Genomic DNA, 26,721 nt, shown 5'->3' with positions numbered 1-26,721 from the left:
AACAGGCTGTCCTGGCATTCTGAATCTCAGCTTTTATCCAGGTAGGAATGCGTGGCTCCTCCCACTGGGTGGAGCATCTCACAATGGCATGATGTAATGTTATCAGTCATGGGGTGAGCCTTAATGGCCCGTTAACAAAAGATATCCCCCTGGAGGAAGGATGGGCCATGGAAGAGTTGCTTCACCTGGTTTTAACAACTGGCCCATTAACAGAAGGCACCCACCCCCTCCTCCCTGGAGTCATGAGATAAACACCTCTTCAGCCGGTTTCAACAGATGGGAATAGAATACATCTTGCATTGTGACCCGAGACCTCATCTTTGCAGCCCTCATCTGGACCTGCTCCAACAGGTCCATGCCTTTCTATTACCTGAGGTCTCAGAGCTGGATGCAGTGCTCCTGGTGAGGTCTTGCAAGGGCAGAATAGAAGGGGAGCATCAGATCCTGCAACACCTGCTGGCCATGCTTCTAACGCAGCCCAGGATATGATTTGCTTTAGCATAATATTCCAGGTTGAAATCACTGTAAACAATTACAAACTGAGGAGTAAGGATACTCTGGGTTTTTCTTTTACTTTGTGACCTACTTTGTAGGGACAAAACCCTCCTGCTGTCCCTTGAAAGCTCAGGAACACACTTTTTAAAAAATAAGCCAAAAAATCATAATGCTTCCCACACGCATCTTTTGCAGTTCTCTTTCGCTTTTTCATTCAAACCCCACGTTGGGCTGAAGGGAGCCCCAGGCTAGGCCACAGTGTGGACAGATGGACAGTGTGGGCAGTTGGCCCCTTGCACCTGATATGGTAGGGATGAAGGTTACTGCCTCCATCACCCACTGATAAATCTGTGCTTGCTGCCAGCGGAAGCAATGGCAGGTCCAGTCATTCTGGGAGAAAAGCTGGCTGCAGCCCAGAGTGGCCATGCCATCATGGAATTGTAGAATCATTTAGGTTGGAAAAGACCTCTTAGGTGAAGTCCAACTGCTAACCCAGCTCTGCCAAGTTCCCCACTAAACCATGTCCCTATGTGCCACACCTACACATCTTTTAAAAAATCTCCGGGGATGGTGACTCCATCACTTCCCTGGGCAGCCTGTTCCAGTGCCTGGCCACCCTTTCTGTGAAGACAGAAATATCAAATATCAGATATTCCCAATATCAAATCTAAACCTCCCTTGGTGAAACCTGAGCCCATTTCCTCTTATTCTGTCATTTATTACCTAGGACAAGAGACTAACCCTCACCTGGTTGCAGCTTCCTTCCAGGGGATTGCAGAGAGGGATAAGGTCTCCCCTGAGTCTCCTTTTCTCCAGGCTAAACACCCCCAGCTCCCTCAGCTGTTCCTCATCAGACTTGTGCTCCAAACCCTTCACCAACTCCATTGCCCTTCTCCGGACACACTCCAACATCTCAGTGCCCTTCTTGTAGTGAGGGGCCCAAAACTGGACACAGGATTTGAGGTGGGGCCTCACCAGTGCAAAGTACAGGGGGAAATCACTGCCCAGGTCTGATACAGGCCATTGGCTTTCTTGGCCATTTAGGCACATGGTGATTCATGTTCAGTCGCTGTTGGCCAACTCTTCCAGGTCCTTTTCCACTGTGCAGCTTTCCAGGCACTCTGCCCCAAGCCTGGAGTGTTGCATGGGGTTGCTGTGACCCAAGTGCATCCCTGCCCTTCTGCAAGGGCCCTTGCTTTCCTGTACTACGTCTACATAACCATTATCATCCTTCCTCAAAGCACCCTCCAGGTGCTTCCTGGAGGTCTCCCAGTGCAGCTGGAAAGCCTTACAGGACAGGCTGGGCCACAGGGGTGGAAGAGCAGGTTCCCAAAGGTGAGGTCTCACACTGAGCTTTACAATGAGCTCTGTAAGTTCAGCAATTATTGCTTGCATAAAAATCAGAGAATCACAGAATGATTGAGGTTGGAAAGGACCTCTGGAGGTCATCTGGTCCAACCCTCCCACTTAAGCAGGGTCATCTAGAGATGAAAAACTATGAGACATGCAGTCAGTGACTGTGGTGGTTGGGCTCTTAACCACAAGTAATGACAAAAATCCAGTCAACCCTCATTGGCTGATACTCTGCCACCCAACCAGTGGAATCAGTCAGAGGGACTGAACAACAACCTGTCAGTCCTTGTGCAGCCCCTCCTCACTGCAGAACCTGGCAAGGGTGCAGATGCAGATGGTACCAACTCTGCTGTCCGGGTTGCATGAAGAGGAGATGCCAGTGCCACCATCAGCACTGATGTAACAGCACACACATTGCTGCCTTTCTGCCAGAAACTTTGTTCTGCAGAGGCCAGTGAAGCAGCCAGCAACGTCTGCAATCAGTAGTTATCCTTTGGAAGACAAGCTGGGTCACCAGAGAGGACAGCCCTTGGATTTCTGAGCAAGGGGAACAAATCCCTTTGACCAGTGGTTATTTAGGCTTCACCATAGCCCTGTTGATATCATCAAAGCCTTCTGGCAGATTGCAGATGTCAGCATGGACTCTGATCTTTGGCTGCTGCCCAGAGAAAATTATTAATCACTTTGACAAGCACTATCCAAAGGAAGTCTAAACAAGTAGTGCTTCAGCATCAGGATTACAGGAACTATCAAAGCTGTAAAAGGTTGGAATTTCTGTCTTGGCCTTGGGACCCCAATAGTTTGATACAACTAATGAATATAATTACTGTGACCAAATATTGTAGATATTGAAGGCTTACCAGCCTTCAAAGGCATGTCTGAGGTGGAAATTACCCAGGGGTGGTGCTGAAGGCAAACACAGCTTCTAATACCTGCCTGTACCTCTGGGAACCAGAAGTGGGGTTTGCCCTCTGTATGTGTAGGTGATTACCATGTCCTGGACTAGATTACACACAGCCCTTTACCTGTGTGAGAGGGGGAGAAAATGACCTCTTGAGATCTATTGCAGTTTTGCACTATATTTCAACAGGACTAAAATCCCACTTGAACAATTCCCACCAAGGACTGGGCTGCTGTAAGGAGCAGCCAGCCCCAGTCATTCCCTGCTGGCCTTGCTGTTGAACCCATATGGTTTCACAAGATAGTCTAGTCTTAAACCTCAGCATTTATCAGTTCTAACGCTATTAAGAAAGTAGGGTTTTCAGTGGTGAAAGAAACCAGCAGAATCTGGTTTGGGGACCCAACTTCACAAGCAATGAACTTTGCTGTGTTTTTTCTGTAATTTTCACAACTGGAGGGAACAAGCTGAGTTTCACAACATTTTAGCTTCTGGTTGGACTTCCATCACAAGCAAAGGTGATATTTGCAGGTTGAAGTACAGCCCTTATTTACTTTAGTAGCACATCTCCCAGCAACTTCAACCAGGAGTTTGGTCCTCACTGTCTCTCCCTGGCAGGACTTTTGTTCCCATGGTCAAGTCAATAACCTTCCTGTTCACCTCTGGCCCCACGGCACGTGGCTGGGCAGCATCCTTGCTGTGCTCTTCCTCATATACAGCCTCTTGTTTTGGCCTGATTTTTGCCCTAACCAATATTTCTTCTTATAACTTAATACTTACTTGCTGCCTAAAATTCCAGATTAAATGCCATCTCCTAGCAACTGGTATATTTTTGTACCTAGTCTGCTAACTTTCAGTGTTTGAATATTGCTCTCCATTCATTTTGTTGTCTCAGACAGAAAACGCTGGTTTCCAGATACTTACTGGTATGTACATTTGTTTGTTAAATTTCTAAACAGTTCAGTCAGTTAAACAGCTGAATTTATACCCACCTGTTTGTTGACTCGATAGAAGTACTCCAGAGGAAAAAAATATACATAAGGTAGTCCTCCTGCTTGATGCATCTTTAGAAGAGAGACATGGGGCAGGAGCTGCCTTGAAAGGGGTGTCTCTCCTGAGATGTTTTGGTATGGGGCTCTTTCTCCCACTGTGCAAACCCCTTGGCATTTCTTGACATGTTAAAGAAGCACTGAGAAATGAGCTTACCACCCTCTGCAGACAAATCCCGTGTATCCTCCCAACAAGCCATGGCAGAAGCCCATGTTGGCTCTCAAGGGCAGGACAGGGCTGAGTTATGCCCATAGTGAACCTTTCATGGAGAGCCATTTCTTTTTTAGGTGTTTAGCTCAGATTCTGTGACATGACTTTTAAATGTGTGTGAAGAGGCATTTGCTCTTCGTTTTTATCTTTGTAGATGGCATGGCAGAGTCTCAGCATACTGCAGAGAAGGGCTCATGTATCAAACCAGGTGTCTCATGGAAAATGTTTAAAATTTTTTGAGACTTGTCTATGAATTTGCCTTCAAGAAACATCAGCAAGTAGGGCTCATCTGTGGTTTACAAACTTTCGTAAACCACAGTCTCTATCTGAGCTTCCCCAGGGGGTCCATAGAGGGAAAGGGCAGCTTTTAGGATGTGTGTCAGTGCTGCAGCTGTCTGCTGCAGACTGGGATGGGGAATCCCCAAGCAGAGCCTGGAAACAGACTTTGTTATGTGCTGGTCAGATGGATCCTGTAGCACAACAGGGAGAAATCCATCCTCAGATTCAGTTTCTTGCTTTGTCAGTTTTCTATCCATGCAAACTTGATTTTAGCTATTTTTCCCGTCTGCAATGGCTATAAATGGAATTTACGTGTAATAAAAGATGCTGTCCACGAGAACAGAAAAACAGCTGATAATTCATGACTTTTATTTCTGTAACTTCTCACTTCCAGAATATCTATTTGACGAACTGTGAGTCATATACATTGGCTAGGACAGATATGCTTAGCTGTGATTTGTACAGTGAGATGTAAATTATCAGTTAATTAAATGAAAATTTTCTCTGTGAACTACTGCTTCCCCTCTCTCCCTTTCCCCCACCTCCCTCACTTCTGCTTTAACTCACCAGTGTTTAAAGCCACGATGCCATTGCCTGACAACCTGAAAACATGCCACACACCTTCTCCAACAGCAGTGCTTCCTCCAGGACTGCTGACAGGTGTAAAGATTGAAGCTGCCCATGACTTCCTGCAAAAATAAGGTGGCATCAGGACTAGTTACAAACAATGGGGTATTTAACTTCACAGCTCTGCTAAAAAGAAGTACTTCCTGCCCCCAGGGTTCAGCTGCACTTGCCCAGAGAGACGGACAAGAGAGATGGACAAGAGATGGACACTTACAACATTCTTTAATCCAGCTTTATTTTCCTGCAAAAGCCCCTGCAAGGTTCTGGCCAAAATGTTTGTGAGACAACCCTCAAAGGGCAGATTTGCAACCTGCTAACTCTAAAATTCATAAAATATCTGTGTGAGGAAGGATATGTGTGAGTGATTCCCTGGCAGCAGAGTGGAACCACAGAGAGCTGTGATCACCTGATGAGAACGTGAACTTTGTCAGATATTGCTGAGCTGGTTGGGTCTTGCCTGCTACCTGTGATGGCATCATTAACACCTACTGACAGATGTTTTCCTCTCAGCTTGGCCAGAGGTGCCTGCGTGTCAGTAGGCAGAAGGCAGCGCTCAGTGGAGACAGAGTCAGTTTTTGGCAATTTTATGCAGTTTGGCTCTGGAAAGATTAAACTCTGCTGTAACGTAAAGGAAGGTAACCTTGTGCAGTTGTTTAGAGCAGTATTAAGTTTAAAAACTCTGCACTGAGGCTTTGTAAAAGAGGATGTTTGTCAGTTTTGATGGAGCAGAAGCAGTTCAGCCAGTAGATTCTCCTGTGCATCCTTTCTCCTCACTTACCTGTTACCCCAGGCAGAGCACCACTCACACACAGAGGGCAAGGAGCTCTTCTCTAGAAAGCAAAGTCTGGGATGAGCTCCTCCATGACCTGACTTTTCCAGCCTGCTCCCCTGCTGTGGCACCTTCTGTTCCTTGCCCAAGCTCTTGGGCACGGGACCACACGCCCATGGGACCACAGTCCCATGATGCCACTCTCCTGCACTGAAGTTTAGCAAGCTGGGTTCTTTCAGAAGGACAAAGAGCATTAAAATACAGGCTTTGTCGAGATGCAAAATGTACCACACTGTTGTATGCCTTGGAATGGTACACAGACATTTAATAATTCACATGAACGATTTCTCCCTGCACAAGAATCCAGTGACAACAATCTGTCACTGATGCACAGTGTTGGGTTTGAGTGGCAGGGTTTTAGTAGCAGGGGCAGTATAGGAGTGGCTTCTGTGAGAAGCTGCCAGAAGCTTCCCCCACGTCTGACAGAGGCAATGCCAGCCAGCTCCAGGATGGTCAAGGCCAAACCCATCAGCAGTGTCAGTAATACCTCTGTGATAATGTGTTTAAGAAGGGGGGAAGAAAACCTCTTCAGAATAACAGCAGTGGAGAGAGGAGTGAGAATATGTGAGCAAAACTGCCCTGCAGACTACAGGGTCAGTGAGGAAGGAGGGGGAGGAGGGGCCTTCAGGCACCAGAGCAGAGGTTCACCTGCAGCCCGTGGAGGGCCCCACTCCAGACCAGGTGGGTGCCCAAAGGAGGCTGTGACCCTTGGGAAGCCCAGGCTGGAGCAGGCTCCTGGCAGGACTTGTGACCCTGTGAGGGACCCACATTGAAGCAGTTTGGTCCTGAAGTACTGCACCCCATGGAAGGGACCCTTGGAAAACTGAAAAATGTGGAAAACTGAAGCCTATGGGAAGGACTCATGTTGGAGAAGTTTGTGGAGAACTGTCTCCCATGGGAACTATCCTACACTGGAGAAGGGGAGGAGTGGGATCTGTCCTCCTGAAGAGAAAGGAGTGGCAGAGACAATGAGTGATGAACTGACCACAAACCCCATTCCTTGTCCCCCTGATGGGTGTGAATGCTCTGAGAATCTTTTCATTTAGCAGCACTGAGTGTGACTTAGGGTCCTTCTACATGAATTGGTGTTATACCACATGAGGCTTGTTCAGGAAAAAATAAAGGGATATGAAAAAAAAGGTAGCAAAAGGGGCCATGAGAGGCTGGAGTGAGCTGATAACCAGATGAGATGAAGCAGCAGAGGTAGGGACTAGGAGGAACAGGAGGTGTGTTGGTGAAAAGGCACAAGGGAGAGCCAGCAGGGAGACACAGGAATGGCAAATGATCTTTGCAGGAGCAATCTGAATAGACATGTGCCAGGAAAGATTTCATTTGTCAGGGCAGAAGGAAGGATGCTGCGGTGAGATGTGAGATGATCTGAAGTTTATCTGTGAGGATGGAGGGGAAGGCCATGTCTTGGCTATGGTCTGAAGAAAGAATCTGGAAGGCTTCAGTGTGGCCTGGAAGCAATTGAGGGATGCCCTGTGGCCTCTGTTATGTACAAGGTCAGATTAGATATTCACAGTAGTCCCTCCTGAGTTCAGCATCTATAAATCTGTGAAATAGAAGCTTTAAACCACGATAAAGGCCTGAGTCCTTGGAGCATCATATTGGAAGCACAGAGTATCCTGAGACATTGGCTTTAAGACTGGGATTTGGGGGTATAGAAAATCTATTTCAGGATTTTTTTCTTATTATTTTTAAGGTTTATTTCATTTACCTGGTTTTTACAGGCAGAGTATATTTAAAAAACCTCTAATAAAATATTTAAAGCCCTCTAAATATCCTTAAAAGTGTCTTTTCATAACATGCGTTGCATAAATAGGCAGGATGCTGCTGGGATGTGATATACAGATGTAATCACTTTGATAGTTTCATAGATTTCACAGCCAGAAGGCACCACCATGGTGGTTTTCTCTGCCCTCCTGCATAATGCAGACCATGGAGTTTTGCCCAGCAATTCCCACACCGATACATGAGTTACATCATGTACAAAGACATCCACACTTAATTTAAGTATCTTTTGGGGTGATGGAGAATCTACCATATCCCATGTCAGCTCCTCCAGTGGTTAATTACAAGACCATTAAGGAGAAAAATGTGCCTCACTTTCAACTGGATTTTTTTTTAGCTCCACTCTTCCTGGTTTATATGCCTTTGTCTGCTAGGTTAAGTAGTCTCTGGTACTGTATTCCTCCTCCATGTATAGATACTTATAGATCAATTCACACCTTATATTACCCTTAGATAATATAAATAGATTGTACTCCTTTGGGCCATTGTAAAATACCCTTTCAGTCAGTCTTACAGGTCGTCACCCAATTTTCCTCAGTGTTACAACATGATTTTTAAGTGTTGACAGCTGAACTGGACTTGTTTTGTCTCATTAATGTCATGTATAGGGCTAATATGTTTCTCCTACCACTCAATATTCCCATTTATACATCCTAGGGTCATAGTAGCCCCTTCAACAAGAGCATCACGCATGGAACTCATATTCAATTCCTTATCTGTTGTGACCTCTTAGGTAAACAGCCAAGAATAGCTTCCTGAATATTCCCTCTATAAAAACTCCCATGGGATCACTCTTCATTTGCAACTCCTCTTTGGAGACTTGTTATTTAACTGCCTCATAATCCATTTTAAAAGTGCCATATTGATTTTTGCAGTGCTACCATTCAGAACAAACTGAGTAGCAGGATGCAATGCCCAGCATTGCTCTGATCTTTCCAAGGACCTATTTCCATGGAGATGCATGCCCACAGCTGCTGGTTCCCCACAGCAGCTCTGCCTTGGCTGGCAGAAGGGCGCATGCGGCCACCCCAGCTCCTGTTTCTGCTGGAGGTCTGCTGCTGCTTCAGTCTATAATTGGAAGCATGGGAAATTGGAGCAACAGCACCAGCCCTGAGCTCTGAAACATCTAGAGAGGGTAAAATGGATTTGCAGCTAATGCTTGCAGAGACAGCAGAACTGTTACTGATCTGTTTAGAGACCAATGCTTCTTGATGGTTTTCAGGGAATATTTTGAGACAATATCCTACTCTCAGGAGGTCCCAAACTGGCCCGTGGAGAAATAGCAGTCTGAAAACCCCATAAAAATGCCCTGCTGCTAGTGCTTAAAACCACACTGGTTTTAGAGTGGTTTTAATTTAACAGGGAGGGTGTGTGACTGGTGACCCAAGAGAAATGCTGAAGGCTGAGGGTGGTCCTTGGTCCGACGTGTTTGGATAATATTCCAGACAATCTTGGTTTTCCTGTTGGTTGCCAAGTCCCTCATGGGATTAGCAGAACACTGTCCAAAAGGTTCATATTTTGAGATTAAGAGGCAGCTTGTTATGGGACTAATAACATAGGGAAAGAAGGGAAGCATGAAGAAAGCCTAATTTCCCTGCATAATAGTGGACGACTCATGGAAGTGGAGGAGGGCAGAAGAGATACTGCCTCAGGGTAAAACAATCAGCTGTTGTCCACAGGTGGAATTAGATAGTGGGAGCCCTGAATCCTGCAATTTCTCATGTTCCTGACTAAAGATATACTTGCCAAGAGTTGCCCAAACCAGGCTGAGTCTGGGACCTAAGGGATGTGGACAAAACCAGTCATCATAACAGTGCCCTCCATGCTCTGGATTAAAACATAAACAGAGGCAGAAATAACACTGCAATGTCCCCAAAGTACTAAAATTTCCTGCTGTAATGACGACAGGCAGGGGCTTATCTGGCTTTCCTGCATGTGGGAGCATTTCTGTTGTGCAAATCCTTGCAGCTGCAATTTTCAAGTGGGGCAACTGTTGCAGCTAAGTAAAATTGCTAAAATGAGTTCATCAGCTTAGTACAATGGTTTCCACTATTTTCCATAAAACAATTTACCTCCCACATAGTCTGCTCTGTCCCACTTCACAGCACGGAGCAGAGCCACAGCACCCCTCAGGCTGAGCATCCGGCGCTCAGCACCAACCAGGCTCTCCCATCTCGCCTGGGAAGTGCCAGAGCAGAGTGTTCAAGCTGAGACTTGCAATGTGCCCTGAAGTGCTTCATTTCTCTGCAGTAAAAGTCCCCAGTGAAGGAAAAGCATTTTCCTAATCCCCCCACAGCTGCTGGTGGAGGCTGGAGGTGGCCACGCACACTCCCTCAGCCTGCCCTCTGTAATGGATTGCTGAAGCTCTCAGGGCTTCAGCCAGCTGGCTATAAAATATTGCCTCTCTTCAGCTCATAACTGGGTTCAATATAACTTGTTGGTTTTAACCCCTAATTCCAAGGCTTTTCTCTACCTATCCCTAATTTTCTGATGGTGCCTAGTAAAGACCAGATGAAAGCCTGGATGTAAGGAGCTGGGCTGCCCCTGGTCCTGCAGGGTGCCAACCTTTTTGTGTTTGCAGGTCTCACTGAGTGCTCCGTTCCTCCAGGACAGCACAGGAACAGGATGTCACTCCCCTGGTGACTTTGGAGGGGAAGGTGGGCCCAGTCCCTGCTGGCCCCCAGGCTGGGAAGGTGGGCCCAGTCCCTGCTGTCCCCCCAGGCTGGGAAGGTGGGCTCAATCCCTGCTGTCCCCCCAGGCTGGGAAGGTGGGCTCAATCCCTGCTGTCCCCCCAGGCTGGGAAGGTGGGCCCAGTCCCTGCTGTCCCCCCAGGCTGGGAAGGTGGGCTCAATCCCTGCTGTCCCCTCAGGCTCTGGCTCTGCATCTGAACTGGCCATGGCAGGGGACGTGTCCCAGTTTCCCAACTGACAGCCGGAGGTATTGACTTAAATGAGTCTGCAATTAGTCACAGCTACATAGTAGCAGGTTTTTACCTGGAAGAGGTAGAAAATTAAGATGCAGTTCCTTTTGAAATGTAAAGTAATGATAATTAACAGAGGTCACTCTTTGCTTCCCATTCAAGTCTTACCTGCAGGAAAACTGAACTGAGAGAGATCTTGGCAGACAACTTGGTCCTGTTGTACCACAGGGTCAGGAGTGCTGAGGGATGCTCTTCAAAGCTATTCTCCATCTCTTTTATGCAGCTGCTTCAGCATCTCTCTTCCGAAAAAAAGGTTTTTTTTTTTGTTCCTAGAAAGTGTCCAGTGTTCATCTTTGCTGCTATTTTAGCCTGTTGTTCCATCACTGACAGGGAGATGAGGTTAATCTCTGTGTTTCCCTAAAAAACCTGTAGCAGTTTGTTCTCTGCTTTATCTCCTCCCAAGGCCACTGCCTCGGTGCCATTTATTAAAAGGAAAAGTCTTCCTTTTGACAGTGTGTTTCTCACATTCGGTAATGCAGTGTATGTCCCATGTGATGCTAATAACAGTAGAAGGCAAGAAATCACATCAGGTGCAGAAAAGCAAGAAGGCAATGACGAGGCAGTGACATGAATAAGACAAAGGAGTGCATACAAGAGAAGGAGCCCTCAGACAGGCGAGAGCGGGAGGACGCAACGCCTCAGCCGTGAAGCCCAGGCTGGCACCGGGGCAGGGGGAGGCACCGCGGGAGCTGCGGATGGCAACTTCTCATCTCCAGATCAGACATCTCTTTGGAACCACAGTGCCCGGCCTGTTCGAATCAATCTGACTTGGAACACAGCCTTCCTGGGAGACTTGCAGTTTCTCTGTTGACTCTCAGGTTTAACAATGACAGGTAAATGCAGTTCCAGTTCTAGAGTAAGGAGATGGGACATGAAGAGGCGATGTGAAGCAACGCGTCCTTTCACAAGCAATGGGTCAACAGTGGGCCTGGGAACATCACGTGTGTTTCTGGGGCTGCACCTCATTCACTGGACTTCACCATGGACATAACCATTTGTGCTCCCCTGAAAAGGCTTTGCTCAAATGAACACAGATCTGCTCAGCTAACACGATCTTAGTTCAAGAATACAATTTTTGGACAGGGACATGGCATTGAGCCCAAGGGTCCAAGCAGCACAACTTGGGCCTGTAACCCCTGGATAGATGTTCAGGGTAAGGTAAGCTTTGATGGACCCATGGGATGTACATGGATATAACACAAGGTCATGCGAGTTTCATCAAGGACTGATTGTCACTGGAAGGAAAATGACCAGAAAAAATGAACTATACAACTGGTTGCTCCATTGACAGCTTCTGAGTAACAAACTGTGTATGAAGAAATTGTAACCGCATCCCCAAGATTTGTAATGATAAACCCATATGAGCACAAATGGAAATACCTTGTACAGAGCTTCACATAACTATTTTCTCTGTCACCAGGGAGAAATATTTCATGATCATGACAGCTGCTGTTTTATTATAAGGCAGATCTGGTTTAGTTGGCATATTGTTTATAATGGAAACAATCCTAGTGTGCAGCACACAGTTGTAAGAATATGGCACCGCTGTAACCCCTAGGGAGACCCTGATGGTGAAAAGGGTATGAGACACAGAAACTTCTTCTTTACTTGTATTATTGTTCTAATTTCCCTCAACTCAAGAAGTAACATGTGCATATCTGTTCAAAAGCAGAGCTTTCCCTGCTAACATATTGTTCTTGCTGACAAGGTCTATGGAGTAAAAAGCTTTTTAAAGATATATGCAGAATTTAGTAAACTGCAGTCCCATCATGAGATGTTAAAATAAAAAACATGATTTATGATTTTTTTAGTTGACAAATTATCTTGACTTTGTCAGTTATAGCTTACACTGCATAATTTTGTTCTACTATTTTGTATTAATCCAGAGTTTTGTGTTTGACCAAAACATGTCATCAGTCTCATGAGACTATTCAGAATTATGGCTGAAAAGAAAAAAACCACATATATGGAAGAGCATAATGTCATGCTGGAATTTCAGCTTTTCAGCATTTTTGTGAAAACTACCTAATCCATTGACTTTTAAATTGCTCTCGTGCCATAAATACTGAGAATAAATGGGGCAGGTGGGATGGAAGTGAAATGCCTCGCAGCATAAACAGTCTAGTACCTGCTTCTGTTGCGGTTTGGTCCCCTTAGAGGATGCTTCACTGCTGACAAGGGCATCCCCCAAGTCTTGAGAAATAAGGGCAGTGAAAGGAGAATTCCTCCTCACCGTGTGCAGTGTCTGCTCACTGTTGCACCATGCTGAAGCAAAATCAGAAGAGCTGCTCTGGATTCACACCCAAGCCCTGCCCAGCAGAGCAGAACCCTTTGCTCAGGTAACAGCTGTGATGTGCTGCATTTAGGCAGCAAATCAGTGCACAGACCCAGGGACCGTGGCTCGGCAAGGAGACTTGTGGGTGGGCAAAAAGCTCTGCCCACCTTCACAGGCTGGAAACTACCTGAATGAGAATGCTCAGACTGACAGGTCAGAATTGTTGCTAGAAGAAAAGTTCAGGTTTTTTCTCCCTCCCTTTCATGACCTGGATCAAGCTTGACCTTATTTAAATCAAACCAAATACTTTTACTGTATAATAAAAATTCCATGTTTTAATACATTGCCATGCACAAATGAAGTCAAACAATGCAGAGTACAAAATTGTCAAATATACAAAATGATAAAGCAGATACCCAAAGCTTCCAGAGATCATGCCCAAAGATACCAAAAACTTGATACTGGTTTTAATTTTATTGTTTAAAAGAACTCCTCCCTCCCGCCCGGGCTTTATTTTTTGTTGATTTTTGAAAACAGAAAGAAGTAAAGACTTAATATAAAAACTGTAATGTGGAATTAAGTGATGGCCACTTTGTATACTAAAAATTAGTTTGCATGATAATTTCTCTTTCGGGAAAAAAGCACTGCTGTGTGGCTGAACACCTTGGATGCCTGGGGAAATGCAGTGTACATCAAACAAAAAGGCACACTTTTGTCTCATGCCACCTCATTTCACTCCATCATTAAAAAGTTCAGCCATAGATGTACTGAGAATAACAGTGTGTCACTTTATAAGCATTAGAGTGCTGGCATCTTCCTAGATTATCAACCAAGTTAACATTAAAAGGAGATCACTGGCTTAGAGTATTTCCTTTGTGAATCTAAGCCAGAACTGAGTCCAAAGGCAGCAGGATCACACATGACTTGCTGGCTTCAGGTGACTGTTTTGACCATAGCCAGGGGCTTGCAGTTAGCCTTTCTGCATCCAGCTGTCCTGCACAGGTGACCAGATCTCCCTGGACCTTGATCCCAGCCTCCCTCTCACTCCCTGCAGCTCATATCCACCATCAGTGGCCGATGCAGATGCACCAGCACAGTCTGGTATCTGATTCTGTCCATGGGCTCCTTTTTGGGAAGCAACCTTTGGAGGTAACTCAGGTGTAACTGCAACCCCAGCTGTCAACTGCCTGCTTTCCTCAGAGTCATGTTCAAACAACCTTAAATTCAACTCCCCAAAACAGAAGACCCCAAATTTAGAGCCCCCTTTGCTGGTTTGTGGTGTGCAGAGCCAGGCAGGCATTCCTCCCATCTTACCCAGTGTCTTGGGTTGCAATGCAAGACGTAACCAAAAGTATTCTATTACCATCTGTTGAAACCGGTTGGGGAAGTGTTTTTTCTCTTCTATGACCCATTCCTTGTGACTCCAGGGGGAGGGGGAGGGTGCCTTCTGTTAATGGGCCAGCTGTTAAAACCAGGTGGGACATTGTTCTTTATCTCTTCCACGACATCCTCCCTCCCTCCCTCCAGGGGGATATCTGCTCTTAATGGGCCATTGAGGCTCACCCCATGACTGATAACATTACATCATCCCATTGTGAGATGCTCCACCCAGTGGGAGGAGCCACGCATTCCTACCTGGATAAAAGCTGAGATTCAGAACACCAGGACAGCCTGTTTCCACTGGATTCCCAGAGGAAGACAGGATCCATCTCGCCACCACTGGACCTTCAGAGGGAAACTACACTCTTCTACAGGATCCTCTCTGCTCCAACAGAACCACATCTCTCACTCCAGGAGGACTTAATTTGACTGCTATCAACACCCTGACCAACAGGGTGTCAGGCTGTATTCTGACTCTGTCAGTGTTTTCTTTCTTTGTTTATTTGCTTTTTTTTCTACTACTACATTTTTATTTTTAATATTCCTAGTAAAGACCTGTTATTCCTATTCCCATATCTTTACCTGAAAGCCCCCTAATTTCAAAATTATAATAATTTGGAGGGAGGGAGTTTACATTCTCCATTCCATGGGAGGCTCTGGCTTTCCCTGGCAGACACCTGTCTTTCCAAACCAAGACACCCACACCATGAAAAAGAAACAATAATTTCAAGGCAGGTCCAGGTAGTTGCAGTCCCTACAAAAAACTGAAAGCAAAGCCCAGCATATCCCACAGAACTGCCCTGCTACTTTCAGATACTGCATTATCTGTGAGAAATTTAAAAATACACAGCTTTGCCACGCATCCCTGCAGCTTAGTGCAAAGCAAAGGAGTCTCCTCCTCAGAGGACACAGCCTCTTTGGGGAAATGCTGGTCATTCCCATTGCCAGGATATTGTCCTGGCAGGAAATGTCTCCTGCCATGGCTGCAGGAGCCACTCAGAGAGAACACTGTGGGTTAGCCTGGCATGGCTCCATTCCTCCCCTGGGTCAGTGGTGTTGGATTCAGGCGAGGAGGATGAGATGTGGGTCTCATGCTGAGACACTTTGCATAGGCTGGAAGTTCCTGCCCCTCTGTGCTTTTTCTACTGTCACTTAATCTCTCTTCCACCTTTCTCAGAAGTGCAGAGAAAGAGTCTCTTACATATAAGGGAAGCAGACAAATTGCTAAATGGACTCCAAACATTTCTTTATCTATCTGATCTTGAGATCAAAGCCTGGTTCAAAAAAGGAAACTTCTGCCTAGGTGTAAAGCCACTCTCTCAATATTGAAAAAAACCCAAGCAACTCCCCATAGCATCTCTCTGATGGGACAATTTTGAGGTTTTTTTCCCTTCCCTGCACAGCTTCTTATTGCTTACACGCAGTTTTGCTGCAATACCAATCTCCTTGCTTTAAAAAAAACCCCTGTGTTTTTCTATTTAATTTGGTGAATTATGATATTAAATAGATAAATTCAAGGCAAATGCTTAATATGAGGGATGTTATTAGAGGTGTAACAACTACAGAGAATTTTTTTTTCTGAAAAACTATTTAGATATATTTGGAACTACTATCAGAAAGTAGCTTTTCATTTCCTTCCTAGACTGAGTCTGGTCTGAGCCTGAGCTGTGATAATGCTGTCAGTCCTACTCTCATGGCAGAAGCAGATATTGCAGTCATGTGCTAGTTCAGCTTCACCCCTGACCAGCTGGCCCCAGCCATGCCTTCCACAGAATGCATCCCTCCAGAGCTGCAAGGTGTCTAATACCAATCTGCAGTAAGTATTGCTTATATAGTTTGTGTGAACTGTTTACTCTTTAGACTGTACATCCCAGTTTGTGCTTCCCCCACCACTTGATGAAGCACATGGAAGATGACTCCAATGGTTCACACTTGCCTTGTGCACACTGACAGCGGTTTTGTGAATTCTGAATCAGACACCGAGTACTCCTTTGCTTGTTTCTGAAGTACAACATTCAAACCAGACAATGGTAACAGGACCCAATCTGGCAAAAAAACACTGCTGGGAGCAGCTGTCATTTCTCTGGGTAATCCTGCTGATGTAATTTCACTTCCAGGGCTTTATTAACCAGCTCCAATGGGGCTCGTCATGAGAGCAGAGGTTTGCTATCTTTGAAGCAAGGAACTTGTGTACTGTGCTCAGCTGCACAGCAATACAATCAGAACTGCAGCTTCTCTGCCAGTTGTTGCAGGCATGAAAATCTATTTCTTGCCAGCAAGATGCTACCTCCTTAAGAGGCAAACCACAGGTGTTATTCCTTGCTTTGACTACACATCCACATGGCCTCATCATTTGCATGCAGCATTTTGTCCCAGGCTGTTATCAACGAAAGGCTCTTCATATGTCGAAGGGTTCTGTTGTCCTTTCTTGTCCAGTTCTCTTCCTTTAATTATGTGCAGAAGAACCTTACGACTGTGAGCAGCCCTACTGATGCTCGTACCAAATGTGCAGATTTCCACAGAAGCTGTTTAAATTAATACCATTTTGTGGGGGGGAAAAAAAAAAGGATATAGATTGCCCTGCCTTCCTGCAATATTGGCAACTTCAGGATATTTTTAATTCAGAAGTTTACATCTGATGATCTAGTCTAATCCTCGCATAACACATGCCTAATAACTTCATCCAGTAATTGCTGCACTGAGCCTGGATTTCAGTTTGAGGTAGAGCTTATTGACTTAGAAAAACACTCTGCACACATTTAAAGACTTTATGTGATGAAGAACATACCAGGTAACTGAGTAAGTTGTCTCCATGGGTAATGATCCTCCTTTTTAAGTATTTGCACTTAATTTCTAGCCTGAAATCAGTTTCTAACCAGTAAAGCACATCATTCCCTTATCTTCTAAATAGATGAGCTACCTGCCTTCAGACAGCACTTCCCTGCCCAGGTAGAAGATTATGATTGCAGATGGAGATCAAGTCACTTCTTCAAATTGCCTGTGATAAATTAATAGCTTGAGCTTCATTAGTCTGACACTATAATAAGAACTGTTTTCCTGCCCTTGACTGACACTGGGAACTATTGAAAATAATCTTTCCTAGTTGTTGATACCATTTTTGAAAGACTGACAGTGACCAAACAAACTGAAATGGCATCACTACTGCCAGGTCCTACATCCCAGCTGGCAAGAGCATCTCTGGGTCTGATGCTGAATAGATAATTTATGACCTTCACAGCCACTGTATTATTGCAGACATACTCCCCATGCTTCTAGCTTGGACTTGCTGCTGGATTTTTAACTTCTATGGATTTTTAACTTTTCTATCTTCCAGGTTATTCTTCACTACTGACCTGCTCAGATCATTATTTATTGTGCCCCTGTTTTTGTCATCTCCGGCTGTTGCCAACAGTAATTTTCTCTTTCTCTGGGGGGTATATTGAAAATAGAGCATACCTTGGGAGGAGCTCATCAGAAATAGCCTCACTGAGGATAATTCATATTTACAGCTATTTTTGTGATCTAGCCTGTAATCCATTTTTAATCCATTTAATACGGGTGATATTGATTTTGCATTGTGCTATTTTGTTCTTTATCAGAATCAAATGCTCTATAGGAGGCAAAGTATAGTATTCCAGCAGAGCTTCTTGTTTCAACAACCCTGTGATATCACAAAAATAACAGCAAGTTTATTTGGCATGATATAGTTCTATGAAAATAATATGGAGGGTTTATCAATTTTTAATTGCTCTAATGATTATGCCTTTTCAACTTTTCCATGATTTTGCCTGATAGGAAGCTAATCAGTCTATAGTTTTCTGGATCAAACCAGTCATTCTTTTGAACAATCGTGGGTTTGTTGTCATTTCAAGCTTCCTTTATGCTTTCTGTTTCTGAGGAGTCCTTCACTTTTGGATTCAGTTAATGGTTCTACAAATTTAAAATTATGTTTGGATAGTTACTGATTAATATTACCGAATTACATTTTAATGTGTAATCTGACTCCCTCCTTCCACTGCTTTCAAATACAAAACAAGACTATTTGTTGGGTTTCCAATGTAGTGTGAGAAATCTCTGTGCTTGGCCTGTCTAACATCACACTTAGTTTTGCTATGATGGTATTTATTAGGATATATGTAAAGCCTTTGGTGTAACCAGCCCTAACCTATTTGCCATTGACTTCCCATACATTTTTGACTTCCTTCATTAAGCATCTACTTTTCTTACTTGCTGATTTATCCTCATGAGCCTGCCTAATCACACATATGTTATGTTGGTGGGTTTTTTTGCACTCCAGCTTACTTTCCTGAATTTTACTGTAGGAGGTTGCAGGTAATGCTGGTAATATTTTCCCCTCACCCATCAATTTTAATTATACCGAAGGACCTTCTCTTTTTAAATTAAAATCTTATTGACAGCCTATATATACCAGGGTCAATTGCAGTCCTGCAGCAGAGCTGTTCAAGGAGACTCTGATGGCAGAGATGGTACCTGTTAAAGGGGACGAATGTGAAAGATGCAGGGTTTTACTTTGCTTTATTTTGAATAGTGCAGATCTTTTGGCTTTGTGGCAGGTGGAGGGAGGTTCATTTTAGTGATAAGTAACAAACGCCACCTTGATGCTGGCTCCTTTGGCTGACACTAATCAACACATCTCTGGAGACTGCAGGGGGTTAGTGCCAGTGGAGGTCTGCCAGGGTCTGGCACAAGACCTTCTGAAAATTCAGGGCAAACACAGATTTTTGTAATTTTTAATGGTTTCATTTCCTCAATGACATTGCAGCTGCAGTTGAGTGACAACACTTACCCTAAGGAAGAGACAGGGAGGGGTGAACTCACTGGTACAGCATTTTCATGCATCTGGACAAGCAAAACCAAAGAGCTCTTGGAGCTTTTTCAAACTCCCCTACCGGAAGGCTGCCTTTCCCTTTACAGAATAAATGGCAGGTGTTCAGGCACAGAAAGACACCCAGATGAAAAAAAATGAGGAACAAAACAGTGCAAAGGATGATCTCAGCTGCAGCATGCTCTCTGGGGTGAGCAATTCCTTCAGGTTTCTAGTGGAGGATTTCTCATGGTGCAAAGCACTTGGAATAGCTGAGTTTCTGACAGGGATTCTTAGCAGGGTCTGATGCTGCAACCTGGACACAGAGAAACCAGGTGAGCACAGCAGTAGGGGGAGGCTCTGGGCTGGGAGGAAGGCTGCAGGTCTGCACAGGGACCAGGGTCCTGGTCACAACCCTGCCTTGTCTCAGAGATAAAACTGGTGATCAGTGTAACAGCAGCATGGCCTTTATGAATTTATCTATCTCCACAAGCTGATAATGGCTGCTTTATGAAAATAGCATTAGTCTTCCACTCTTTTGCAGCAAACTAATGGCTCTGAGCATATTTAAATTCACTTCCTTTGCTGGAATAACTTATTTGCTCCCTTTCATGTTGACTTGGTCTTTGGCACTCTCGACATAAATGATTTATTGACTAGAGATAAAGCATTCTTTCCCCTGAACTGTTCCTGCAACCCAGGCAAAAGCGGATATGTCTGCTATTAATAAGGTGTTCGGCATAAAAAATGCAATAGACTTGATTGTCTGCACTCAACAGCCTTTCCGAGAACACAGTACCTGCCCCCATTCATAAGAACAAAAATCTCTCCCACATGTTTATTTATATTAAAAAGTTTTCAGAAGAATACGCTGGGATCCAGACAGTTGTTCAGGAGATGTAGAACAATTTCATAAATATCCCTGAGGAAGCATGGCCTACTTTGGGAGAATAACAGCGATTAAAAAAATCCAAACACAATGAATAGTTAAATACAAGCCAAAAAGTACAGTTATTTCCTTACGGCTCTGGCAGACAGCTACACATGTGAGAAGTGTCACGGGGCTCGGGGGAGCTATGCTTGCAGTTATCCACATGCATAGGCTGGCTGCAGGATGGAGACCTACGCCAGCTTCAAGGGAGGTTTGTCCGATAGGCACCTACAGCAGACTTCTCTCCGAGTCTGGCTACTCAAGGGTCTGGACTTGATTTTCACATTTCTCAGGGCCTACAATACTGCTTTTCTAGGTCACCATAGCTAAAATCCTGGGAAGCTTTTAAAGCAAACTGTTTTAACAGGAGAAGTGCACACATCTAAATTCATGCCCATATACTGGATGATGTTCAAAACTAACATTGATACAAAAAAAGCTTCTAGTGGCTCTCTGCCTAACGCAACTTCTTCTCATACACCCTTTTAAGATAACACTCTCTGATAAACTCTTCTTTTATCATTCAAATAATTCTGGATTTTTTTCCACCAGGTAGTAAAATAAGAGAACTCCTACTGTAGAAGTATAGCATTCTCCTTTTAATTTAATATATCAATCAAAGTATTTTGTTTTTAATTGCTTTACCAACATGAAATTGATGTCAGTTGTCAGAGTGCATTTTTAAAACCTGTAGCAGAAAGAGCTGTAAAATTTGCTGAAGCTTACAGTGGACCTGTGCCATGCACATGGCTGGCTCTATTGGTATCAGATTCCAACCTGCAACCCTATGAAAAGCTCTAAAAAGTGCAAATGTTGCAATTGGCAAAGATCTGTATGCTTTAAGGAGAATTTTTACACCAATTAATTTGAAATTAGGGACCAGGATTTTCAGAAAGAGAATGTAGAAGCTTACTGCTCTGTAATTCTTGGGAGCTCCATTTGAGAATCCATGGAAAGACCCAAACCATTAAAATCACTAGCAATTTCTGAAAATCTTTGTCATCAGTAAAAATAATTTGCTTTTGGACTGAATACTGGATAGAAGTATCCACTAAGCTGAATCTGAGATGGGTGCAGAGCTGAAACCTAAGCCCATAACCATCTAAAAAAAATTAAACCCTGAAGATAATAATCTGTTTCTTGTACAGGCACCCTCAGTGGTTGACCTTCCATTCTCTGGCAATGAACTGCACAATAATTTTTAAGAATTACATTACAGGAACTTCCTCCAGAAAGGTGCCTGTGACTTACTTTAGCTGCACATTCTCTCCATTACTGCAACTTCACACAGCATTGTCTCACCCAGAGTTTGGAATAAATGCTAACAGCAACTCTACAGAATCTGTTTATCAGGCTGGAGAGAGTGACAGTCTTTAAGTACACAAAAAAGCTACCTTTGATTTTAAAGAAAGAAGGAACAAAGAGGTAAGCCCCCTTGGCATGTTGATGACATCAGCTCATTATAAAGAGTGTGCTGAGAAGGTCCTCATGTAAGGGACAAACATTAATTCCACTGAGTCCCCATGGAAGAAACAGTACCACAGCCAGCTGTGATACAACCAGTGATGAGGTCAGCCATTCAGAGACTGAACAAAAAGCAACGTTCAGATTGAATGCAACAGTCTTGAGCCTGCTACAGTATATTGAAAGGCTTATTGGAACCATTTGTTTGTTCCCAGTTCCTACCAAAATACTGTTTTGAGTAGAAAGTGGAAAAAGTTAATGAAGAAATCTGCCCTCTCCAAAGGGAGTGTCTTGTTCCTTAGAAGTATAGTCTTACACTTTACCTTTTTAGAGAGTTTGGTTTGGACTACAATTTCCCAGCCCTGCCCAAAACATAGGTGGTGGCCAGTATAAAGAACCTGAATTCTTCCAGTTTATTCTGGTTTTATTGCAGACCAAACCCAGGGTCACACACATGTTTGAGAAAGGCTCTCCACCTTGCCTCTCCCTCTCTGAGTTAGAAAACACACTGGCACACCAGAAATGAGACCTTTTGGTATTTGGCGGGTGAGAGGGAGAGCAGACACAGTATCCTACAGCTCATTCAAACTACCCTGTTCTTGGCTACCTCTGTGACAGCTGTTCTCTAAGTGTTGATAAAAGAAGTCACATCTCTGCCACGTGCAAATCTATCTACACAACCTACTGTGAATCAGTGAAGGGATGCTAGTACTGGGCTTCAGTTTGGATGCAGTCTCAGCACAAACACTGAAACATATCCTCAGTATTTTAAAAAAGGACCATTATATATATATATATATGGACTGTGCTAGTTCTGTGAGAAAAGCACATATGAAGTGCTGATATTGTTTAACAGAATATCATTAGACTGCAAAACTAACACATACAAGACGTTTACATTCCTATCAGGGTGTAATATTGTGAACATATCCACTGAGATTGGAGATTTGTTTTTAAGTTTTTCCTAAAACATCATGCCATCTGCATACATAATAAAAGAATCCAGTAGTTGCCATGCTAAAACAGGACTTCTAGTGAAGGGCATAGACAGTCCCCTAAAGGGAACTCAAAAGTTATGCACAGTGATGAAGACTGGAAGAAATTTTCCAGCTAAAGGTCTGTCAATGACCATTTTCAACAAATTAGATATTTTGGATATTTTGCACCACATATTACCACCACAGCAAACCAGGTCTCCCCAGAATGTATCAGCTGAGTGGGCTGATTTTACTTCAAGTTTGTCTTCAATCCTCCATGGTCATCTTCTGGCAGCGCCATTTATTGTGTTTTTTTCATGAAGGAAAGTTCACTTTCATATCAAGTGGCAGGACAGCAGCTTTAGAGGCTGGAAATGTTTATGGAGAGCTCTCTGCTGGGGCTGTGAGAAACAAAACAGAAATCCAAAACCAGACTGTGAGTATAGAACAGAGCAAAGAAATTATCATGCATTTCAACTAAAATTTAAAAAGTCAGGTTTGAGCTTATAAATGTACTCCTACAATATATATATTGTGACCCCAGTAGTTTTTTTCAATCTACTTTACTCACCAACCAAAAAACTCTTAATCAATTCCTTAGATAAATACAAAGTGCAGACCAGCAATCATTTGCATGATTTAACAAATCCTACTTGAATTTTATTGCCTCATGTGAAAGCACTGCTTATTCTTCCTGTAGTCTGAGTCCTAGAGAGCAGGGCTCTCCTGTTTGGTTGGATTTGCATTAACTATTGAAGCTTGATAGCCAAATGCTGGAAAGGCTCTGCCAAATGCCCAAGTAGTATTTGATTCCTGCACCCTTTCTGCTGGCCAGGATGGTAAGAACTGGCCATTGGTGCATAGATGTGAAAACAGCTCACCCATATCCTTCCCCCACTTCAGAGCCCAGAAGATAATGAGGAGGTTGCAGAGTTTCTTTCCCTTGCTAAGCAGCACAGCACAGTCAGTGTTGGTGGCTCCTATTCTGTGCCTGAAAGCCCTTGCAGAGGTGTACTGCCATCACACCATACAGGAACAGAATGTGGAGGTTACTTGTAACTTCTCCTCCCCTTCAGCCAAACTTTTCTTTGAGAAGCACAGCAAAAGAACAAGAGGCAATGGAAACAAGAGGCAACAAGAGATTTTCCAGTTAGATGCAAAGAAAAAAAAATCTTCCGAGTGAGGGTGGTTACCTTTTGACCCAAGCTGCATGACCAGGCCGTGGGACCTCCACCCACACAGATATCTGCAGCTCAACCAGATGAGTCCCCACACACCCTGACGTGGCAGCCCTGCTTTGAGCATAGTTTACTGGAACCATTTCCTGAAGCCTCTTACAATCAAAATATTTTTAAGCTTACACATTTTCTGAAGGGGATTTGTGCTCCTTGTTCTGCCTTTCTGAACAGGAGATGAGTGCCTGTGCAGAACTGCTCACACTGAAGCACATTCAGTTGTTAATTCAGTGTGGAGCACATAAATGCTTGTAAACCCATCACAGGCTCAAGCTTCTGGGACTGAGGAGCCATGCAGAGACAAGTTCACCATGGAATCATAGAATCATTTAGGCTGGAAAAGACCTTTATGATCATTGAGTCCAAGGGTTAGCCCAGCACTGCCAACACTAAAATGTTTTGGGATGCAGCTTTGTTTATCACACAGCCCTCACCCATCACCTGTTCTACAGACCAGGTCTCTGACCAGAGCAATGCTGGGATGGGACTCATCAGAATGGGCTTTGTACCCTTTCCAGCTGATATCCTGCTTTTTCATGAACGCATGTGTGTTGTATGTGTGGGAGGAGCTGGATTGTTGGGGTTTTGGGGCCAGATTCCTAACTGTGAAGCTAACAGGATACTGATGCTGCCAAAGCAGCATTCACATCAGCTGAAATTCAGGCTGGCAGTGGATTTCTGCTTCTCACTCCTTCAAAATCATTCCTGGTAGGCTCTTCTCTGCAGGGTGTGGACTGACTGGCTCTGCCAAACTGTCACTTTGCTCATATTTGCCTCTTCCAACCCCAAACTCTTGTAGCAATGGACATGAAGGTCTGATTGAGCAGAGAAAGGATGGGATAATGAAGCAGTAGGTATTGCACAAGAGTAAAAAAAACACTCACTCCCTGCCATACGCACTTGACCCCTGAGTGTAAATATGCCCCATGAAATAGAGGAACAGTAAAAACCAGTTTCCATAATTTTGTCCCTCCTTATGTGGGCATATTTACCTGATTATGGTGCTACTTCTGATTTCTGTTTTTATATCTGCTTTGCTTTTATCCTCCAGGTTTTCTAGGGCAACGTTCCCAACACTGCCTACTGTCATCTACTACGTGAGATGCCCACATCAGTAGTGGCCTGAGAAAGATGCACATTTCAGACCCAGCAACTGATTTCCCTCCATGGAAGGACATACAGGAAGGTTTTGAGCCTTCAGCTGGTCTAGACAGATAATTGACTACATCCCCCAAGACAGAAAAGAAAGCAATGGTGACATAAGCCATTTTGAAGGCAAAGGGCAAAACTCTGGGGAGGTTTTAAAACTGAAGAGCAGCAAACAGGTACTTAATCCCAAAGGTGTTTGATTTCAGGTGAATTAGAGGATGTCTCCCATCTGTGTAGCATCAGTAGAGACAGGCCTGTCTCACAAAGGCCCGTCTCTCTTTCTTTGACCTCACCTGCTGCAAAGAAGGGAAAATTTCAAAAGCTCCCCCAAGAAATGGAAAATACCTTGTCTAGCCTCAGAGTTGGAGGACTAAAATAAAATGGACAAACTGGGTAATTATATCAGGTCAGGCCTCATGACTGCACTCATGCTGAAATTCCCCAATCATCCCCATTGTCTCAGCCATTAGCTTGTATTTGTACTTAAGTTTGAAATGAGCCAGCTGGCCCTTCAGACAGAAACCCATGAATGAGGAGAAATGGAACTGATGCCAACCTGAGCTCCATCCACACCACAGAGGGAGCACAACCACTTTGAGCCATTCAGAGGTGTCTGGATACAACTGGTGACACCGAGCAAGCAGACAGTAGCAGTTCTATCCAGCTCTGCATTTAGAGGAAGCAAAATGAGGCTTTAGAGGTCATCTAGCCTGTTTCTTCTCACTTTGTCTTTTGAGGACAGGGTTTTAGAAGCACCTACTCTTCCTCATTACCTGCATAATTTTTTGTGCCCAGCTGAAGGCTCCTCTAAGGACTCTGGTTTTGTAACAGAACATATCCAGTGTTTACTGAAGGTAAATGTCTTTATAAAAGGTATCACAAATGAGCAGTTGCCTTTGAAAACCTTGCCTGAGACAGTAAACTCTCAAAAGATGGCCCTTTGCAGGGGGGATATATACTTACCAACACAACAGTGAACAGATCTAATCTCACATGACATTTTCAAGAAGCTGATGTAGAAAGGCAACTATCATTTCAAAGCCAGAGATGTATTTCAGTTTTTGAGTATCTGTGCTGTGTGATTCTTGTCTGAGAAAAGGACATATTTTACATTCATTTTAAACACATGTTAATTCTACTCAACCTAGAGGTATTACCTATTTGCCACATTTCCATAATTGAGGGATTCTGATAAAGAAAACAAGCATCTATTATCTTTCCTAAGTTTACTCTCTTGGAATTAATTTTATACTATATTTCTGAAGTCAGCACATTTCAAACACAGGATTATAATGAAAAATGCCTATTTCCAAACATCCTTCTACCATCTATTCCTCGGAGTCTGTGAAAAACTGTATTCAGCTACATTTAGAAATATTTTTCCTGTGCTAGAAAGGCCATCTCACTTCAGGTGTCTCATGTCATTTGAGACATTGTTGCACCTTGCTATTAATTACTTAGAGTTCATATAAGGGTCGAATGAGTGGGGTCAGGAGAGACCTTAAAGATCCTCTAGTTCCAACTCCTCTGCCATGGGCAGGGAACTTTCCACTACACCAGGTTACTCAGAGCCCCATCCAGCCTGGCCTTGGACACTGCCAGGGATGGGGCATCCATGGATTCTCTGGGAAACTTGTGCCAGTGCCTCACCACCCTCACAGTACAGAACATCTTCCTAAAACCAGTTTAAACCAGCTCCTTGTCCTGTCACACCATTGTGGAAAGTCCCTCTCTAGACTCATTGTAGCCCCCTTTATGGTAATGGAAGGTGCTGTAAGGTCTCCCTGGAGCCTCTTCCTTTCCAGCTGAACAGCCCCAGCTCAGCCTGTCTTCATGGGAAGGTGTTTCAGTCCCATGTCAATTTAGTGATTCTGGACTCCTCTGGTCTCATTCCAACAGATCCATGTTCTTCTTGTAGTGGGGACTCCACAGCTGGACACAGTACTCCAGATGGTTGGTGTGTCCAGCTC

The 26,721-nt window shown here is 44.1% G+C and overlaps 1 protein-coding gene across 3 annotated transcripts in view; it reads right to left on the bottom strand.

The window, feature by feature from the left end:
• Positions 1–4,843: 4,843 nt before the first annotated feature.
• The window catches only part of SAMD12 (sterile alpha motif domain containing 12), a 195,670-nt gene continuing 173,792 nt past the window's right edge, over positions 4,844–26,721 (bottom strand). For 2 of the 3 annotated variants that reach the window (XM_063421793.1, XM_063422138.1), the window contains one exon: positions 13,098–22,768. In XM_063421793.1, coding sequence (XP_063277863.1) covers positions 22,703–22,768 — 66 coding nt within the window. In that variant the 3' untranslated portion in view covers positions 13,098–22,702. Of the gene's footprint in view, positions 4,975–13,097; positions 22,769–26,721 lie in introns of those variants that run through there. The other variant, XM_063421880.1, reaches the window with a different exon arrangement.

This window comes from Prinia subflava, chromosome 1 (assembly GCF_021018805.1).
Source record: "Prinia subflava isolate CZ2003 ecotype Zambia chromosome 1, Cam_Psub_1.2, whole genome shotgun sequence".
Taxonomy (NCBI): Eukaryota; Metazoa; Chordata; class Aves; order Passeriformes; family Cisticolidae; genus Prinia; species Prinia subflava.
Note: the sequence above shows the minus strand (reverse complement) of the source record. Positions and strands in the feature narration are given on the sequence as shown.